General features: G+C 46.2%; 1 protein-coding gene across 1 annotated transcript in view; it reads left to right on the forward strand.

The window, feature by feature from the left end:
- The first annotated feature begins 3,699 nt into the window (after positions 1 to 3,699).
- The window catches only part of LOC122941154 (tripartite motif-containing protein 16-like protein), a 44,178-nt gene continuing 25,975 nt past the window's right edge, over positions 3,700 to 21,902 (forward strand). Inside the window, exon 1 of the mRNA XM_044298185.1 lies at positions 3,700 to 4,419. Within this exon, the coding sequence (XP_044154120.1) occupies positions 3,919 to 4,419 (501 nt within the window). The 5' untranslated portion in view covers positions 3,700 to 3,918. The remainder of the gene's footprint in view (positions 4,420 to 21,902) is intronic.

Genomic DNA, 21,902 nt, shown 5'->3' on the forward strand with positions numbered 1-21,902 from the left:
TTCCGGCATAGAGCCCCGACGACGGAACTCTATGCCGGAAGAAAAGAACGCAAGTGTGAAAGAGCCCTTACCAGACAGATCAGCAGCAGGCAGTGTAATAGGAGCCAGCAGTGGACGCTAGCCCCGCCTCCTCCCCGCCCTCCAACCAATCAGAGGCAGCCAGCACTGACTCCCAGCACAGGGGGAGTCGCAGGGACTCAGAGAATCGTCTGAGTCTATTAGTTAAAAGAATAGAATGAGTCAGAGACTCATTTGATTCTTTTGAGTTAAAAGAACCGTGAGTCACCGAGTCCCTGCCAGGCTCCCTGCTCGGCGGCTCCCTGTAAGTCCGTCCGGGGGGACGGGGGGGGGGCATTGATCTAGCATGTAGCAGAGCTGTGTGTGTACAGGGTACATGCAGCAGTGTAGCATCATGCTACACTGCTACATGCACCCTGTACACACATAGCTCTGCTACATGCTGTAGTCTGGTAGGGACTCAGTGACCCGATTCTTTTAAGTAAAACTCTCAGACAATTATCACAGTCTGCTCACTGCAGCAGAGCTGTGTTTGCCAGGAGCGAGTCCCTCCTGACCTTCGGTTCACTTGAGAGCCGACTCAGCAAGTGAACCGAAGATTCGATGAGCTGAGCATGCGCATTGATCTTCAGTTCACTTGCCTCTGCCGGCTCAGGAAGTGAACCGAAGATCCGATTCATGAATCGGTTCATTTGAACGAGCTGATTCAAATGAACCGATTCATCTGAAAGATCCGAACTTCCCATCACTACAAAAGACCTGTTCCTTTGTCTTGGACTGATATATAAGTCACTCTCACCCCCCTCCCACTTCCCCCATCCAAGGTGTAGGGAAGTGACATCATCGTGTGCGTGTGACGGAATGCATGCACTCAGATTGCAGCAGACAACTGGCTGGCCCCCTGAGGCTCACAATCTGCACAGCCAAAGACACCATGGCACCACACACACACCCATGTAACAGTCCCTAGACAGAAGGTGGGGGAGCCCTGCTGGGCATGTTTTAAAGAGCTCTATTCATCTTCTGAAGTGACCAGAAACGGGACAATCTAGCCATCTGTTGCCATCACCCGCAGGTAGGCGGGGGGGGGGGGGGGGGGACAGACATAACTGGCCACATGCATATAAGACAATTGGATTATATATATATATATATATATATATATATCTATGTTATAAGGGGCCACAGCCATATATATATTATAAGGGGCACAGTCTAAAGGAGGCACATATTTCCCACAGGGGCCACCATGAGCCCCTTGGGATCACCATGGGCAGCCGTGCGCAGATGCTGGGCACATCTGCGCACATCGTCCCATGATGCTGTGGTTAATGTATGCACATACATACCATACATGCCCGCACGTGTTTGCAGGCATGCATGGATATATATGCATACGTCTCAACCCTTCCTCAACACCCCCATAACACTGCCAGTTACTGTTCCCTCGTAATACTGCCAGCCACTGTGCCCCCATAATACTGCCAGCCACTGTGCCCCCATAATACTGCCAACCACTGTGCCCCATAATACTGCCAGTCATTGTCCCCATAACACTGCCTGTCACTGTGCCCCCATAATACTGCCAGTCACTGTCCCCATAACACTGCCTGTCACTGTGCCCCCATAACACTGCCTGCCACTGTGCCCCCATAACACTGCCTGCCACTGTGCCCCCATAACACTGCCTGCCACTGTGCCCCCATAACACTGCCTGTCACTGTGCCCCCATAACACTTCCTTCCACTGTGCCCCCATAATATTGCCAGTCAATGTGCCCCATAACACTTCCTGCCACTGTGCCCCATAACACTTCCTGCCACTGTGCCCCTATAATACTGCCAATCACTGTGCCCCATAACACTTCCTGCCACTGTGCCCCTATAATACTGCCAATCACTGTGCCCCATAACACTTCCTGCCACTGTGCCCCATAACACTTCCTGCCACTGTGCCCCTATAATACTGCCAATCACTGTGCCCCATAACACTTCCTGCCACTGTGCCCCTATAATACTGCCAATCACTGTGCCCCATAACACTTCCTGCCACTGTGCCCCATAACACTTCCTGCCACTGTGCCCCTATAATACTGCCAATCACTGTGCCCCATAACACTTCCTGCCACTGTGCCCCTATAATACTGCCAATCACTGTGCCCCATAACACTTCCTGCCACTGTGCCCCATAACACTTCCTGCCACTGTGCCCCTATAATACTGCCAATCACTGTGCCCCATAACACTTCCTGCCACTGTGCCCCTATAATACTGCCAATCACTGTGCCCCATAACACTTCCTGCCACTGTGCCCCATAACACTTCCTGCCACTGTGCCCCATAACACTTCCTGCCACTGTGCCCCATAACACTTCCTGCCATTGTGCCCCATAACACTTCCTGCCATTGTGCCCCATAACACTGCATGCCAATGTGCACCCATAACTCATTCCAATTTTCTGGGTCTCTTCTACCCTTCTTTCTCTTGTAGGACAGGAGATAAATCTCAAGTGTCTTTCTGAGGGAAGGATCTAGGTGAAGGACACCTCATTCATATCCTTAAAGGGATACGCTTTGAATCGCTTGCTTTGCAGAACAATTTTAGGGTAAAGTTCAACCAAACCTAATAAAACACTGAAAAACAACTGCCCTGGACTCCAGACTGATACATTGTAGCAATCAGGACAGGACAGAGATATCTGGACTGGATACAAATGTATCCACCTCGCAGCTGGGAGAAGAATTAGGGTACTTTCACACTTGCGTTGCTTGATTCCGGCAGGCAGTTCTGTTGCCTGAACTGACTGCCTGATCAGGCAAACTGTATGCAAACGGATGTCATTTTTTCTGACTGATCAGGCATTTTTCTGACTGATCAGGATCCTGATCAGTCAGAAAAATGCCTGATCAGTCAGAAAAATGCATTGCAATACCGGATCCGTTTTTCCGGTGTCATCAGGCAAAACGGATCCGCTTTTTTTTTTTGTTCATTTTTAAAGGTCTGCGCATGCGCAGACCGGAAGGACGGATCCGGCATTCCGGTATTTTGAATGCCGGATCCGGCACTAATACATTCCTATGGAAAAAAATGCCGGATCCGGCATTCAGGCAAGTCTTCAGTTTTTTTCGCCGGAGATAAAACCGTAGCATGCTACGGTTTTCTCTTTTGCCTGATCAGTCAAAACGACTGAACTGAAGACATCCTGATGCAAACTGAACGGATTACTCTCCATTCAGAATGCATGGGGAGACGCCTGATCAGTTCTTATCCGGTATAGAGCCCCTGTGACGGAACTCTATGCCGGAAAAGAAAAACGCAAGTGTGAAAGTACCCTTACTGTAGATTTTCTCTGTGTTTAAATTCATTGGTAGCAAGCAGAGCTATGGAAAATGAAGAAATCTGAGGAATCGAAACACAAAGTTCTGTATATTAGAAAGCTGTAGAGCTTTTTATTATACAGTCACTATGGCATTTTTAACATAAGTAGACATCCCCTTTAATTGTAGGAATTTTCCACTTTTTTTTAATAGATTTTTTCCCCCGGTAAGAATATCTCTGAAGGTTACATGAGTTCTGCAAACACTGGCAATAGATTCAGAGCAGGAGATTCTCCGGGCAGACCAGATGATGTCAGCATTGTCCACGTCACCACGTCTTTTGTTCTTCTGAATCATAGCTAAAATTCACACACAGTTTGCCGAAAGAAGTTAGGAAAGCATGACTTGACAGGAGGAAGCAGAGTCATGTGGGATTATCTGCTTGTCCTCCGTTGTTTCTGGCACACAACCAGTTAAACACTTCTGGCTGGGTTACTCAGCCAGGTGTGGCCTTCTGTAAACCTGATACTCAACTCCAGAGAAAGCAGAAAAGTTAGTGACTCGACTTGGTAGTTCCTTGAACATGGCCGGCACAGAAGAAACTTCCAAGCCATTCCCCAAATGCCAAAGTTGTGGAGAAATCTCATCCACTCCACAGGACAAGGACAATGTGGTCAAGATGTCTAAAAGCCACTCCATGGCAGAAATAGAACCATTGAAAGTTCCTGTGGAAACAGGAGAAGCAAATGCTACCTTTATGGAGAAAACTGAGGAGCCTACAGGTGATGAGGTTTGGTGTGACTTCTGCCTGGAGACCAAGGTGAAAGCTGTGAAGACCTGTCTTACTTGCATGGTGAATTACTGCACTACCCACCTCAGACCTCACCTGGATAACCCCAAACTGCACACTCATCAGTTGGTGCCCCCTGTGAATGATGCCGCCTTGAGGTCCTGCAGCCTCCATAATAAACCTCTGGATTGGTTCTGTAAAGAGCACCTGATATGTGTATGTGAGGAATGCGCAGAGGGGGACCACAAGGACCACAACCCAATCCCTTGTTCAAAAGCAAGGAAGCAGGTGGAGGTAAGACCTTTCTAGTCGATGCATCATCCATAGAAGACACATTGCATGTTCCTCTGTATCTCCCCAGAAAAAACAAACAAACATACTCTTAATAAGTTGACATTTTAAATGCATTTGTAGGTGTGCTTAGTTAACATAAGAGGGGGGCACTACCACCAGTGATGTCACTGCTTTCAGCGTGATGACATCACTAAAGGTTTTATATCAGTTGCATATTCATCAATGTCTGATTGGTGGGCATCAAACTACTGGGACTTGCAACATTTTTGGAAGAAAAGTGGCAATGCTACAATTTTGCCACAGCAACAAGTTTCCACAATGTTAGCAAATAATCAATAAATTCCACTTTTAGTCAAATGTAGAATATAAAATATGTATCTAAAATATTTCACATATGTGGAGCATTAATATCAATCTTTTACCACTACATGTACTAGCTTCTGATGGACTCAAAATGTTCTGGAATTTATGGATGCCCGAGCAAGTATCTACAGGATGTGCAGCAACAACTCCACCCAACATGATGATACTTGTTCATAGATAACATATAATTAGGGAACAGAATGACACAGCCCCTTTAAACAGCTGATCAGAAGGAATGCTGGAAACCGAACCCCACCGATCTGACACTGATGACCTATACTGAGGATAAGACATCAATATTTAACTCCCGGAAAACTCCTTTAATATTTATATCTACAAACCAAGCATTGTACTTTACCTCTCTTATAGTGCAATATATAGGACCGATCGTTTTAAAGGGCAAAACCGGTCACAAGTAATAATCACTATAATCCTACATCCTATGTAAAAGAATATAAATACCGTTTCTATATACAAGAAAATATGATATAATGCTGCTGCTATATACAAGAATATAACATCTATAATACTGCTCCCATGTACAAGAATATAACTACTATAATACTGCCTCCTATGTACAAGATTATAACTACTATAATACTGCTCCTATGTACAAGAATATAACTACTATAATACCGCTCCTATGTACAAGAATATAACTACTAAAATACTGCCTCCTATGTACCAGGATATAACTACTATAATACTGCTCCTATGTACAAGAATATAACTACTATAATACTGCTCCTATGTACAAGAATATAACTACTATAATACTGCCTCCTATGTACAATAATATAAATACTATAATACTATCCCCATGTACAAGACTATAACTACAATAATACTGCTCCTATATACAAGAATATAACTACTATAATACTGCCTCCTATGTACCAGAATATAACTACTATAATACTGCCCCCTATGTGCTCGAATATAAAACTACTATAATACTGCCTCCTAAGTACAAGAATATAACTACTATAATACTGTCCCTATGTGCAAGAATATAACTACTATAATACTGCTCCTATGTACAAGAATATAACTACTATAATACTGCCTCATATGTACATGAATATAACTACTGTAATACTGCCCCTATGTACAAGAATATAACTACTATAATACTGCTCCTATGTACAAGAATATAACTACTATAATACTGCCTCCTATGTACAAGAATATAACTACTATAATACTGCTCCTATGTACAAGAATATAACTACTATAACACTGCTCCTATGTACAATAATATAACTACTATAATACTGCTCCTATGTACAAGAATATAACTGCTATAATACTGCTCCTATGTACAAGAATATAACTACTACTATACTGCCTCCTATGTACAAGAATATAACTACTATAATACTGCCTCCTATGTACAAGAATATAACTACTATAATACTGTCCCTATGTGTTAGAATATAACTACTACAATACTGTCCCTATGTACAAGAATATAACTACTATAATACTGCCACGATGTACAAGAATATAACTACTATAATACTGCTCCTATGTACAAGAATATAACTACTATAATACTGCCTCCTATGTACAAGAATATAAGTACTATAATACTGCCCCCTATGTGTTAGAATATAACTACTACAATACTGTCCCTATGTACAAGAATATAACTACTATAATACAGCCACGATGTACAAGAATATAACTACTATAATACCGCTCCTATGTACAAGAATATAACTACTATAATACTGCCTCCTATGTACAAGAATATAACTACTATAGGGGGGCGGAGCTTGACCGGCGTCCTGACCGGCCGCATGTGAAAAGAGCTCTCCTCTCCATTGCCCTACAAAGTGGTCTATTTCGCACCCTAAATCGCTCAAATATGGGAAAAGTTGGCAGGTATTTGCCCCTAGACAGACCTGAACCCCTCAAGCAAGACCGGGGGCCCTCTGACATGGAGAAGTACTTCAATAAGAAGACTGCAGCTTTGGTGTCGGAGCGACCTAAGATGGCGCCGCCAGGCATGGAAGACGCCGAAAGAGCTGACAGCCCGTCCACTGAGGGTTCACAGAGTCCACATGCTGACGCCCCGGAGCCTATTTCTAAAGGGTTCCTTCAGCAGGCGCTTACATCGGCATTGCTACCGGTGTTGCAGGAGCTCACCGAGATTAAAGGGGACGTTAAACATATCGGCCATAGAGTCGAACGGCTCGAAAACACGCAAGGGGCCATCCTGGAGCATGCCCGCACACTGGGTGACAACTGCTCTGCGTACCTGTCCTCCCTGGATCACACTTATGCCCTGATTGAAGATCAGGAAAACAGAAGCAGACGCAAGAATGTGCGCTTCAAAGGCCTGCCGGAGACGGTGTCTCATGACGAGCTGCCTGCAGCAGCATCCGCCATTTTCGCATCCCTGTTGGGCCCTGAAAGCGCTTCAGCGGTTACGATCGAGCGCATTCACCGCTCCCTGCGCCCTAAACCCAAGGAGGGTGATCCCCCTCGTGATGTGGTCTGTGGACTTCTACGATATGTTGATACTGCGGCTATTTTTAAAGCGGCCAGAGAGAAAGGGGACCTGCAATATGATGGGACCAGGATCCTGCTATTTCAAGATCTTGCGCTTTCAACTTTAAGCAAAAGAAGAGCCCTGCGTCCAGTCACAGAGATACTGCGGCTGAGTAAGATCCCTTTCAAGTGGCTTTTCCCCTTCGGCCTTACTTTTTCCAAAGAAGGCAAAAGGTGCACGATCCAGACCCCCAGTGATCTGCCGGCAGCGTGGGAGCTGCTTAACACTACGCCTCAGGACATTCCATCATGGCTGCCCTCGGTGGACACTGGCGTCCCGCTTCCAGACCTTTCTGAATGCTCCAGATGGTCCAAAGTGCCGCCAAGAAAAGGTCCCGGGTCTAAACAGAGAATCACCTGAACTTTAGATACAGGTCTAGTCTGCCTAGTATTCTGAAGGCCTCCTAAGTTATGTTTCAGTTTAGTTTTGGAGCGCCTTTGTATCGCAGGACTGCTGCGTCCTTTCAGTGCTCGTTAGCACTTCCCTGGAAGGGAGCGACCGCCATTGAGAACATTTGTGTGCAGTTTGATTACATGTTTGCATTAGGGGGTCGCAGGCTGTTTATTCAGGTCCCTATACGCTTATGTACAGTTGTGTTCAAAATTATTCAACCCCCACTGAAATTGAGTGTTTTGGCCAGTTTGACATTGATTTTGATCATCTCAGTCATCTTGTTTACAATTAAATCAAAGAGGCACTTGTAAGTCAACAATTATAACATAACATTTATAATGAAATGACCACAAATGTCTTTTCTGTGCTCACATCATTATCAGTTTTATTCAACCCCCAAGTGACATTCAATCTTAGTACTTAGTACAACATCCTTTTCCAGTTATAACAGCTTTTAAACGTGAAGCATAGCTTGACACAAGTGTCTTGCATCGATCTACGGGTATCTTCGCCCATTCTTTATGGGCAAAAGCCTCCAGTTCAGTCACATTCTTAGGCTTGCGCGCTGCAACTGCTTTCTTTAAGTCCCACCAGAGGTTCTCAATCGGATTTAAGTCTGGTGACTGCGATGGCCGCTTCAAAATGTTCCAGCCTTCAATCTGCAACCATGCTCTAGTGGACTTGGAGGTATGCTTGGGATCATTGTCCTGTTGAAAGGTCCAACGTCTCCCAAGCCTCAGGTTTGTGACGGACTGCATCACATTTTTATCCAATATCTCCTGGTACTGAAGAGAATTCATGGTACCTTGCACACGCTGAAGCTTCCCTGTACCTGTAGAAGCAAAACAGCCCCAAAGCATGATTGACCCCCCGCCATGCTTCACAGTAGGCAAGGTGTTCTTTTCTTCATAGGCCTTGTTCTTCCTCCTCCAAACATAGCGTTGATCCATGGGCCCAAACAGTTCTAATTTTGTTTCATCAGTCCACAGAACACTATCCCAAAACTTTTGTGGTTTGTCCACATGACTTTTGGCATACTGCAGTCGACTCTTCTTATTCTTTAGAGACAGCAAGAGGGTGCGCCTGGGAGTTCTGGCATGGAGGCCTTCATTACGCAGTGTGCGCCTTATTGTCTGAGCTGAAACTTCAGTACCCACATCTGACAAATCTTTTTTCAGTTCCTCAGCAGTCACACAGGGACTTTTCTCCACTTTGCGCTTCAGGTAGCGCACAGCAGTTGAAGTCAGCATCTTCTTTCTGCCACGACCAGGTAGCGTTTCAACAGTGCCCTTTGCCTTGAATTTGCGAATGATGCTTCCTATGGTGTCTCTTGGTATGTTTAACATCTTTGCAATCTTCTTATAGCCATTGCCCTTCCTGTGAAGAGAAATCACCTCTTCTCTTGTCTTCCTGGACCATTCTCTTGACTTCACCATGTTTGTAAACACACCAGTAAATGTCTAGAAGGAGCTGAGTATCACAGTCCTTTTAAATCTGCCTAATTGGTGCTTATTATGCTTGATTGCTGCTCCTTGACATCCACAGGTGTTTTCAATACCTGATTGAAAACACTTGAATGAACCTCTGTTCTTAAGAGTGGTAGTCTTTAAGTGTTCTCTGATTTGCCTCAGCACTCCAAACAATGGAGATTAAATGAAACTCTGCTAGATGATGTAGTTGAGGTGAGAAACATAGACGCCAAGCTTCAACACTTCTTTAAGGAGAACACCACAGATGACTTTTCTTTTGCTACTGTCTGGGTGACTCACAAGGCGGTCATTAGAGGGGAACTGATAGCTCTGGGCAGTCGGATAAAAAGAGACAGACTTAAAACCTTCCACTCACTGCTAGAGAGGATTTCTGCCCTAGAGTCTTTACACAAAAAATCTAAAGCTGTAGAGGCCCAAGCGGATCTCAGACTCGCTAGAATAAAATTAAAAGATCATCTTAATTACCACCAGGCCAAATCTTACCAGTATGCCCAGTTCCGTTTTTATGCCCATGGTGATAAGGGCACGAGGCTTATGGCATCGTTGCTCAAACAAAAAAAGGACGCTTCTTATATACACGGAATTAAGAATACCAAAGGTCAATTGGTACACAAAACCTCAGACATTGCGAGAGAATTCCCAAAATTCTACAGTCAGCTTTATGGTCTGGGTTGCTCAGGCAGCGACACAGAAGCTGATATAGCCTCGGCGGCTGATAAATTTCTTGCGGACATTAAGTTGCCTACACTTAACGCCATAGACATGAAACAACTTCTTGCTCCTGTCACAAATGAGGAATTAGCAGGCATACTGGGGTCTATGCCAATGGGGAAGTGTCCTGGTCCCGATGGGTTCTCAGTGGGGTATTATAAAAAGCTCTCAACTACTTTACTCCCGCACATGACTACTTGGTGCAACTCTCTGTTAAATGGCTCTACGCTACACAGACAATCCCTGGAGGCAATGGTCGCAATACTCCCAAAAGTAGGAAAGGACCCTGACCAGTGCGGTAATTATAGGCCGATTTCACTCCTCAACTTCGATATTAAAATATGGGCCAAAGTACTAGCCTCCCGACTTGCACCCCTGCTACCAAAACTGATCCATCCGGATCAAGCTGGGTTTGTACCCGGGCGGGAGGGTAACCAAAATTCTTGTAGAGTGATCTTGGCGATGCAACTGGCTAAAAAAACGGGGGCCCCGCTGGTTCTCCTGGGTGTGGATGCGGAAAAGCCCTTCGACAGGGTTAGTTGGAGCTACATGAAGAAAACCCTGCATAAATTTGGCATTCCAGAACAATTCCAAACTGCCTTCATGTCCCTTTATCGCGAACCTAGTGCTCGTATAAGAGTGAATGGGACACTATCTCAGCCACTCCCGATTACGAACGGGACCCGCCAGGGCTGCCCACTGTCACCTACACTATATGTCATGGACATGGAGACGTTATTGCAGGCAATAAGGGAACATCCCGGCATAAAAGGTCTCAAAGTCAATGAGAACTCCCCTGAATTTACGATTGCCGCATATGCTGATGATCTTCTGGTAATGCTCACCAACCCTGTCGGGGCCTTTCCGCATCTTCTATCCCTCTTTGAACATTATGGGAGGATTTCAAATTTTAAGGTCAATTACACGAAATCGGAAGCGATGAATGTCTCAGCGCCAAGCAAAATGGTTTCCTTACTAAAGGGTGGGACCCCATTCATTTGGCAGGGCTCCCATCTTTCCTACTTGGGGATTAAGTTACCTGCTAGCTTAGACCAAATTTTCTCTCTTAACTTTAGCCCGTTACTAAAAGATGTGCAGACCCAACTTCATTCTCTTAAAATCCCTTATGTCTCATGGATGGGCAGGAAGAATCTCTTAAAGGCCTTCATCATGCCCAGACTCCTCTATCTGCTACAGATGTTGCCCATTTTTCTCCCTATGTCCTTCTTCTGTCAGGTCAGGAGACGTTTTAGAACATTTTTATGGGGCGGGAAGACTGCCAGGATAGCCCACAACAGGTTGATACAATGGAGGAACACAGGGGGGTTTGGGTTGCCAGATGGACATCTTTACTATCAGGCGATTCATCTGAAGAGATGGATCCAACTTCACGCCTCTAACTATAGAACTTGGGGAAGTGATTTGGAGCTCGCTCAGCTTTCTCCGGTTCAGAGGGCAGGTCTATGTGGCCTCAATGCTTCTAATCTCAAGTCGTAGGTTCTACTGGGGGGCACTGCATCAGTGATTCAGCAGCTAAATACTAAACTTAACCTTCTGAACAATCCCTCCCCTTCAATGCCAGCAGATCTACTCCCCTTTGCTACGCATCCGAATGCAAAACAAATGGCTCCTATCTGGCTTAAAGTACGCAAATTAAAGACAGAGGAACTCCTAGGGGCGACCTCTGGTGCCCTCTCTAGTGACCACCTGCTACATTCACTTATAAGTAGGGATGAGCGAACTCGAACTGTATAGTTCGGGTTCGTACCGAATTTTGGGGTGTCCGTGACACGGACCCGAACCCGGACATTTTCGTAAAAGTCCGGGTTCGGGTTCGGTGTTCGTCGCTTTCTTGGCACTTTTGTGACGCTTTCTTGGCGCTTTTTGAAAGGCTGCAAAGCAGCCAATCAACAAGCGTCATACTACTTGCCCCAAGAGGCCATCACAGCCATGCCTACTATTGGCATGGCTGTGATTGGCCAGAGCACCATGTGACCCAGCCTCTATTTAAGCTGGAGTCACATAGCGCCGCCCGTCACTCTGCTCTGATTAGCGTAGGGAGAGGTTGCGGCTGCGACAGTAGGGCGAGATTAGGCAGATTAACTCCTCCAAAGGACTTGATTAACTGATCGATCTGCAGCTGTGGATCATTGAGCTGCTGATCCTCAATTGCTCACTGTTTTTAGGCTGCACAGACCGTTTGTCAGTCTCATTTTTCTGGGGTGATCGGCGGCCATTTTGTGTCTTGTGGTGCGCCAGCACAAGCTGCGACCAAGTGCATTTAACCCTCAATGGTGTGGTTGTTTTTTGGCTAAAGCCTACATCAGGGTGAAGCTGTCACACCAAGTGCATTTAACCAGCAATAGTCTGTTCATTTTTTGGCCATATACAAAATCAGGGGCAAGCTGCGCCTGTCACCAAGTGCATTTAACCCTCAATGGTGTGGTTGTTTTTTGGCTAAAGCCTACATCAGGGTGAAGCTGTGACACCAAGTGCATTTAACCAGCAATAGTCTGTTCATTTTTTGGCCATATACAAAATCAGGGGCAAGCTGCGCCTGTCACCAAGTGCATTTAACCCTCAATGGTGTGGTTGTTTTTTGGCTAAAGCCTACATCAGGGTGAAGCTGTCACACCAAGTGCATTTAACCAGCAATAGTCTGTTCATTTTTTGGCCATATACAAAATCAGGGGCAAGCTGCGCCTGTCACCAAGTGCATTTAACCCTCAATGGTGTGGTTGTTTTTTGGCTAAAGCCTACATCAGGGTGAAGCTGTCACACCAAGTGCATTTAACCAGCAATAGTCTGTTTATTTTTTGGCCATATCCCAGTCTAATTCTGTCACTAAATCCATACCGGTCACCCAGCGCCTAAATACTAGGCCTCAAATTTATATCCAGCTAAATCTGTCCCTAGTGCTGTAGCTGGGCGAGTTATTTAGTGTCCGTTCAAGCACATTTCTTGTTCTGGGTTGAAATACAATTCCCAATTTAGCAATTTCATAATTTAGTGGTTCCTGCTATATCAGAGCTCTTTGAAATCTATCCCAAAAAGGGTATATAATATTGAAGGTGCACATTGGGTCATTCAGAATAACTTCACACACACCCGCTACTGTGTATTTCCAAGTCTAATTCTGTCACTAAACCCATACCTGTCACCCAGCGCCTAAATACTAGGCCTCAAATTTAAATCCCTCTAAATCTCTCGTTACCGCTGTACTGTTGTTGCTGGGCAAGATATTTAGTGTCCGTCAAAGCACATTTTTTGTTCTGGGTTGAAGTACAATTCCCAATTTAGCAATTTCATAATTTAGTGGTTCCTGCTATATCAGAGCTATTTGGAATCTATCCCTAAAAGGGTATATAATATTGAAGGTGCACATTGGGTCATTCAGAATAACTTCACACACACCCGCTACTGTGTATTTCCAAGTCTAATTCTGTCACTAAACCCATACCTGTCACCCAGCGCCTAAATACTAGGCCTCAAATTTAAATCCCTCTAAATCTCTCGTTACCGCTGTACTGTTGTTGCTGGGCAAGATATTTAGTGTCCGTCAAAGCACATTTTTTGTTCTGGGTTGAAGTACAATTCCCAATTTAGCAATTTCATAATTTAGTGGTTTCTGCTATATCAGAGCTATTTGAAATCTATCCCTAAAAGGGTATATAATATTGAAGGTGCACATTGGGTCATTCAGAATAACTTCACACACACGCTTCTGTGCATTTCCAAGTCTAATTCTGTCACTAAATCCATACCGGTGACCCAGCGCCTAAATACTAGGCCTCAAATTTAAATCCCTCTAAATCTCTCGTTACCCACCGCTGTACTGTTGTTGCTGGGCAAGATATTTAGTGTCCGTCAAAGCACATTTTTTGTTCTGGGTTGAAGTACAATTCCCAATTTAGCAATTTCATAATTTAGTGGTTTCTGCTATATCAGAGCTATTTGAAATCTATCCCTAAAAGGGTATATAATATTGAAGGTGCACATAGGGTCATTCAGAATAACTTCACACACACGCTTCTGTGCATTTCCAAGTCTAATTCTGTCACTAAATCCATACCGGTGACCCAGCGCCTAAATACTAGGCCTCAAATTTAAATCCCTCTAAATCTCTCGTTACCGCTGTACTGTTGTTGCTGGGCAAGATATTTAGTGTCCGTCAAAGCACATTTTTTGTTCTGGGTTGAAGTACAATTCCCAATTTAGCAATTTCATAATTTAGTGGTTTCTGCTATATCAGAGCTATTTGGAATCTATCCCTAAAAGGGTATATAATATTGAAGGTGCACATTGGGTCATTCAGAATAACTTCACACACACCCGCTACTGTGTATTTCCAAGTCTAATTCTGTCACTAAACCCATACCTGTCACCCAGCGCCTAAATACTAGGCCTCAAATTTAAATCCCTCTAAATCTCTCGTTACCGCTGTACTGTTGTTGCTGGGCAAGATATTTAGTGTCCGTCAAAGCACATTTTTTGTTCTGGGTTGAAGTACAATTCCCAATTTAGCAATTTCATAATTTAGTGGTTTCTGCTATATCAGAGCTATTTGAAATCTATCCCTAAAAGGGTATATAATATTGAAGGTGCACATTGGGTCATTCAGAATAACTTCACACACACGCTTCTGTGCATTTCCAAGTCTAATTCTGTCACTAAATCCATACCGGTGACCCAGCGCCTAAATACTAGGCCTCAAATTTAAATCCCTCTAAATCTCTCGTTACCCACCGCTGTACTGTTGTTGCTGGGCAAGATATTTAGTGTCCGTCAAAGCACATTTTTTGTTCTGGGTTGAAGTACAATTCCCAATTTAGCAATTTCATAATTTAGTGGTTTCTGCTATATCAGAGCTATTTGAAATCTATCCCTAAAAGGGTATATAATATTGAAGGTGCACATAGGGTCATTCAGAATAACTTCACACACACGCTTCTGTGCATTTCCAAGTCTAATTCTGTCACTAAATCCATACCGGTGACCCAGCGCCTAAATACTAGGCCTCAAATTTATATCCCGCTAAATCTCTCGTTACCGCTGTACTGTTGTTGCTGGGCAAGATATTTAGTGTCCGTCAAAGCACATTTTTTGTTCTGGGTTGAAGTACAATTCCCAATTTAGCAATTTCATAATTTAGTGGTTCCTGCTATATCAGAGCTATTTGAAATCTATCCCAAAAAGGGTATATAATATTGAAGGTGCACATTGGGTCATTCAGAATAACTTCACACACACCCGCTACTGTGTATTTCCAAGTCTAATTCTGTCACTAAACCCATACCTGTCACCCAGCGCCTAAATACTAGGCCTCAAATTTAAATCCCTCTAAATCTCTCGTTACCGCTGTACTGTTGTTGCTGGGCAAGATATTTAGTGTCCGTCAAAGCACATTTTTTGTTCTGGGTTGAAGTACAATTCCCAATTTAGCAATTTCATAATTTAGTGGTTTCTGCTATATCAGAGCTATTTGAAATCTATCCCTAAAAGGGTATATAATATTGAAGGTGCACATTGGGTCATTCAGAATAACTTCACACACACGCTTCTGTGCATTTCCAAGTCTAATTCTGTCACTAAATCCATACCGGTGACCCAGCGCCTAAATACTAGGCCTCAAATTTAAATCCCTCTAAATCTCTCGTTACCCACCGCTGTACTGTTGTTGCTGGGCAAGATATTTAGTGTCCGTCAAAGCACATTTTTTGTTCTGGGTTGAAGTACAATTCCCAATTTAGCAATTTCATAATTTAGTGGTTTCTGCTATATCAGAGCTATTTGAAATCTATCCCTAAAAGGGTATATAATATTGAAGGTGCACATAGGGTCATTCAGAATAACTTCACACACACGCTTCTGTGCATTTCCAAGTCTAATTCTGTCACTAAATCCATACCGGTGACCCAGCGCCTAAATACTAGGCCTCAAATTTAAATCCCTCTAAATCTCTCGTTACCGCTGTCCTGTTGTAGCTGGGAAAGTTATTTAGTGCCCGTCAAAGCACATTTTTTGTTCTGGGTTGAAGTACAATTCCCAATTTAGCAATTTCATAATTTAGTGGTTCCTGCTATATCAGAGCTATTTGAAATCTATCCCAAAAAGGGTATATAATATTCAAGGTGCACATTGGGTCATTCAGAATAACTTCACACACACGCTTCTGTGCATTTCCAAGTCTAATTCTGTCACTAAATCCATACCGGTCACCCAGCGCCTAAATACTAGGCCTCAAATTTATATCCCGCTGAATTTGAATACAATACATTGGGCCAAATAATATATTTGTTGTTGTGGTGAACCATAACAATGAGAAAAACATCTAGTAAGGGACGCGGACGTGGACATGGTCGTGGTGGTGTTAGTGGACCCTCTGGTGCTGGGAGAGGACGTGGCCGTTCTGCCACATCCACACGTCCTAGTGTACCAACTACCTCAGGTCCCAGTAGCCGCCAGAATTTACAGCGATATATGGTGGGGCCCAATGCCGTTCTAAGGATGGTAAGGCCTGAGCAGGTACAGGCATTAGTCAATTGGGTGGCCGACAGTGGATCCAGCACGTTCACATTATCTCCCACCCAGTCTTCTGCAGAAAGCGCACAGATGGCGCCTGAAAACCAACCCCATCAGTCTGTCACATCACCCCCATGCATACCAGGGAAACTGTCTCAGCCTCAAGTTATGCAGCAGTCTCTTATGCTGTTTGAAGACTCCGCTGGCAGGGTTTCCCAAGGGCATCCACCTAGCCCTTCCCCAGCGGTGAAAGACATAGAATGCACTGACGCACAACCACTTATGTTTCCTGATGATGAGGACATGGGAATACCACCTCAGCATGTCTCTGATGATGACGAAACACAGGTGCCAACTGCTGCGTCTTTCTGCAGTGTGCAGACTGAACAGGAGGTCAGGGATCAAGACTGGGTGGAAGACGATGCAGGGGACGATGAGGTCCTAGACCCCACATGGAATGAAGGTCGTGCCACTGACTTTCACAGTTCGGAGGAAGAGGCAGTGGTGAGACCGAGCCAACAGCGTAGCAAAAGAGGGAGCAGTGGGCAAAAGCAGAACACCCGCCGCCAAGAGACTCCGCCTGCTACTGACCGCCGCCATCTGGGACCGAGCACCCCAAAGGCAGCTTCAAGGAGTTCCCTGGCATGGCACTTCTTCAAACAATGTGCTGACGACAAGACCCGAGTGGTTTGCACGCTGTGCCATCAGAGCCTGAAGCGAGGCATTAACGTTCTGAACCTGAGCACAACCTGCATGACCAGGCACCTGCATGCAAAGCATGAACTGCAGTGGAGTAAACACCTTAAAACCAAGGAAGTCACTCAGGCTCCCCCTGCTACCTCTTCTGCTGCTGCCGCCTCGGCCTATTCTGCTGCTGCCGCCTCGGCCTCTTCCTCCGCCTCTGGAGGAACGTTGGCACCTGCCGCCCAGCAAACAGGGGATGTACCACCAACACCACCACCACCACCTCCGTCACCAAGCGTCTCAACCATGTCACACGCCAGCGTTCAGCTCTCCATCTCACAAACATTTGATAGAAAGCGTAAATTCCCACCTAGCCACCCTCGATCCCTGGCCCTGAATGCCAGCATTTCTAAACTACTGGCCTATGAAATGCTGTCATTTAGGCTGGTGGACACAGACAGCTTCAAACAGCTCATGTCGCTTGCTGTCCCACAGTATGTTGTTCCCAGCCGGCACTACTTCTCCAAGAGAGCCGTGCCTTCCCTGCACAACCAAGTATCCGATAAAATCAAGTGTGCACTGCGCAACGCCATCTGTAGCAAGGTCCACCTAACCACAGATACGTGGACCAGTAAGCACGGCCAGGGACGCTATATCTCCCTAACTGCACACTGGGTAAATGTAGTGGCAGCTGGGCCCCAGGCGGAGAGCTGTTTGGCGCACGTCCTGCCGCCGCCAAGGATCGCAGGGCAACATTCTTTGCCTCCTGTTGCCACCTCCTCCTTCTCGGCTTCCTCCTCCTCTTCTTCCACCTGCTCATCCAGTCAGCCACACACCTTCACCACCAACTTCAGCACAGCCCGGGGTAAACGTCAGCAGGCCATTCTGAAACTCATATGTTTGGGGGACAGGCCCCACACCGCACAGGAGTTGTGGCGGGGTATTGAACAACAGACCGACGAGTGGTTGCTGCCGGTGAGCCTCAAGCCCGGCCTGGTGGTGTGTGATAATGGGCGAAATCTCGTTGCAGCTCTGGGACTAGCCAATTTGACGCACATCCCTTGCTTGGCGCATGTGCTGAATTTGGTGGTGCAGAAGTTCATTCACAACTACCCCGACATGTCAGAGCTGCTGCATAAAGTGCGGGCCGTCTGTTCGCGCTTCCGGCGTTCACATCCTGCCGCTGCTCGCCTGTCTGCGCTACAGCGTAACTTCGGCCTTCCCGCTCACCGCCTCATATGCGACGTGCCCACCAGGTGGAACTCCACCTTGCACATGCTGGACAGACTGTGCGAGCAGCAGCAGGCCATAGTGGAGTTTCAGCTGCAGCACGCACGGGTCAGTCGCACTACAGAACAGCACCACTTCACCACCAATGACTGGGCCTCCATGCGAGACCTGTGTGCCCTGTTGCGCTGTTTCGAGTACTCCACCAACATGGCCAGTGGCGATGACGCCGTTATCAGCGTTACAATACCACTTCTATGTCTCCTTGAGAAAACACTTAGGGCGATGATGGAACAGGAGGTGGCCCAGGAGGAGGAGGAGGAGGATGAGGAAGAGGGGTCATTTTTAGCACTTTCAGGCCAGTCTCTTCGAAGTGACTCAGAGGGAGGTTTTTTGCAACAGCAGAGGCCAGGTACAAATGTGGCCAGCCAGGGCCCACTACTGGAGGACGAGGAGGACGAGGATGAGGAGGAGGTGGAGGAGGATGAGGATGAAGCATGGTCACAGCGGGGTGGCACCCAACGCAGCTCGGGTCCATCACTGGTGCGTGGCTGGGGGGAAAGGCAGGACGATGACGATACGCCTCCCACAGAGGACAGCTTGTCCTTACCCCTGGGCAGCCTGGCACACATGAGCGACTACATGCTGCAGTGCCTGCGCAACGACAGCAGAGTTGCCCACATTTTAACCTGTGCGGACTACTGGGTTGCCACCCTGCTGGATCCACGCTACAAAGACAATGTGCCCACCTTACTTCCTGCACTGGAGCGTGATAGGAAGATGCGCGAGTACAAGCGCACGTTGGTAGACGCGCTACTGAGAGCATTCCCAAATGTCACAGGGGAACAAGTGGAAGCCCAAGGCCAAGGCAGAGGAGGAGCAAGAGGTCGCCAAGGCAGCTGTGTCACGGCCAGCTCCTCTGAGGGCAGGGTTAGCATGGCAGAGATGTGGAAAACTTTTGTCAACACGCCACAGCTAACTGCACCACCACCTGATACGCAACGTGTTAGCAGGAGGCAACATTTCACTAACATGGTGGAACAGTACGTGTGCACACCCCTCCACGTACTGACTGATGGTTCGGCCCCATTCAACTTCTGGGTCTCTAAATTGTCCACGTGGCCAGAGCTAGCCTTTTATGCCTTGGAGGTGCTGGCCTGCCCGGCAGCCAGCGTTTTGTCTGAACGTGTATTCAGCACGGCAGGGGGCGTCATTACAGACAAACGCAGCCGCCTGTCTACAGCCAATGTGGACAAGCTGACGTTCATAAAAATGAACCAGGCATGGATCCCACAGGACCTGTCCGTCCCTTGTCCAGATTAGACATTAACTACCTCCCCATAACCATATATTATTGGACTCCAGGGCACTTCCTCATTCAATCCTATTTTTATTTTCATTTTACCATTATATTGCGATGCTACCCAAAGTTGAATGAACCTCTCCTCTGCCTGTGTGCTAGGCCTAAATATATGCCAATGGACTGTTGCAGTGGTGGCTGACATGAAGCCTGATTCTCTGCTATGACATGCAGACTAATTCTCTGCTGACATGAAGCCAGATTGTCTGTTACGGGACCTCTCTCCTCTGCCTGGGTGCTGGGCCTAAATTTATGACAATGGACTGTTGCAGTGGTGGCTGACGTGAAGCCTGATTCTCTGCTATGACATGCAGACTGATTCTCTGCTGACATGAAGCCAGATCCTCTGTTACGGGACCTCTCTCCTCTGCCTGGGTGCTGGGCCTAAATTTATGACAATGGACTGTTGCAGTGGTGGCTGACGTGAAGCCTGATTCTCTGCTATGACATGCAGACTGATTCTCTGCTGACATGAAGCCAGATCCTCTGTTACGGGACCTCTCTCCTCTGCCTGGGTGCTGGGCCTAAATTTATGACAATGGACTGTTGCAGTGGTGGCTGACGTGAAGCCTGATTCTCTGCTATGACATGCAGACTGATTCTCTGCTGACATGAAGCCAGATCCTCTTTTACGGGACCTCTCTCCTCTGCCTGGGTGCTGGGCCTAAATTTATGACAATGGACTGTTGCAGTGGTGGCTGACGTGAAGCCTCATTCTCTGCTATGACATGCAGACTGATTCTCTGCTGACATGAAGCCAGATCCTCTGTTACGGGACCTCTCTCCTCTGCCTGGGTGCTGGGCCTGAATATATGCCAATGGACTGTTGCAGTGGTGGGTGACGTGAAGCCTCATTCTCTGCTATGACATGCAGACTAATTCTCTGCTGACATGAAGCCAGATTGTCTGTTACGGGACCTCTCTCCTCTGCCTGTGTGTGTGCTGGGCCTAAATATATGCCAATGGACTGTTGCAGTGGTGGCTGACGTGAAGCCTCATTCTCTGCTATGACATGCAGACTGATTCTCTGCTGACATGAAGCCAGATCCTCTGTTACGGGACCTCTCTCCTCTGCCTGGGTGCTGGGCCTAAATTTATGACAATGGACTGTTGCAGTGGTGGCTGACGTGAAGCCTGATTCTCTGCTATGACATGCAGACTGATTCTCTGCTGTCATGAAGCCAGATTGTCTGTTACGGGACCTTTCTCCTCTACCTGGGTTCTGGGCCTAAATTTATGAAAATTGACTCTTACAGTGGTGGGTGACGTGAAGCCTGATTCTCTGCTATGATATGAAGACTGATTCTCTGCTGACATGAAGCCAGATTGTCTGTTACGGGACCTTTCTCCTCTGCCTGGGTTCTGGGCCTAAATTTATGAAAATTGACTCTTACAGTGGTGGGTGACGTGAAGCCTGATTCTCTGCTATGATATGAAGACTGATTCTCTGCTGACATGAAGCCAGATTGTCTGTTACGGGACCTTTCTCCTCTGCCTGGGTTCTGGGCCTAAATTTATGAAAATTGACTCTTACAGTGGTGGGTGACGTGAAGCCTGATTCTCTGCTATGATATGAAGACTGATTCTCTGCTGACATGAAGCCAGATTGTCTGTTACGGGACCTTTCTCCTCTGCCTGGGTTCTGGGCCTAAATTTATGAAAATTGACTCTTACAGTGGTGGGTGACGTGAAGCCTGATTCTCTGCTATGATATGAAGACTGATTCTCTGCTGACATGAAGCCAGATTGTCTGTTACGGGACCTTTCTCCTCTGCCTGGGTTCTGGGCCTAAATTTATGAAAATTGACTCTTACAGTGGTGGGTGACGTGAAGCCTGATTCTCTGCTATGATATGAAGACTGATTCTCTGCTGACATGAAGCCAGATTGTCTGTTACGGGACCTTTCTCCTCTGCCTGGGTTCTGGGCCTAAATTTATGAAAATTGACTCTTACAGTGGTGGGTGACGTGAAGCCTGATTCTCTGCTATGATATGAAGACTGATTCTCTGCTGACATGAAGCCAGATTGTCTGTTACGGGACCTTTCTCCTCTGCCTGGGTTCTGGGCCTAAATTTATGAAAATTGACTCTTACAGTGGTGGGTGACGTGAAGCCTGATTCTCTGCTATGATATGAAGACTGATTCTCTGCTGACATGAAGCCAGATTGTCTGTTA

This window comes from Bufo gargarizans, chromosome 6, assembly GCF_014858855.1.
Source record: "Bufo gargarizans isolate SCDJY-AF-19 chromosome 6, ASM1485885v1, whole genome shotgun sequence".
Taxonomy (NCBI): domain Eukaryota; kingdom Metazoa; phylum Chordata; class Amphibia; order Anura; family Bufonidae; genus Bufo; species Bufo gargarizans.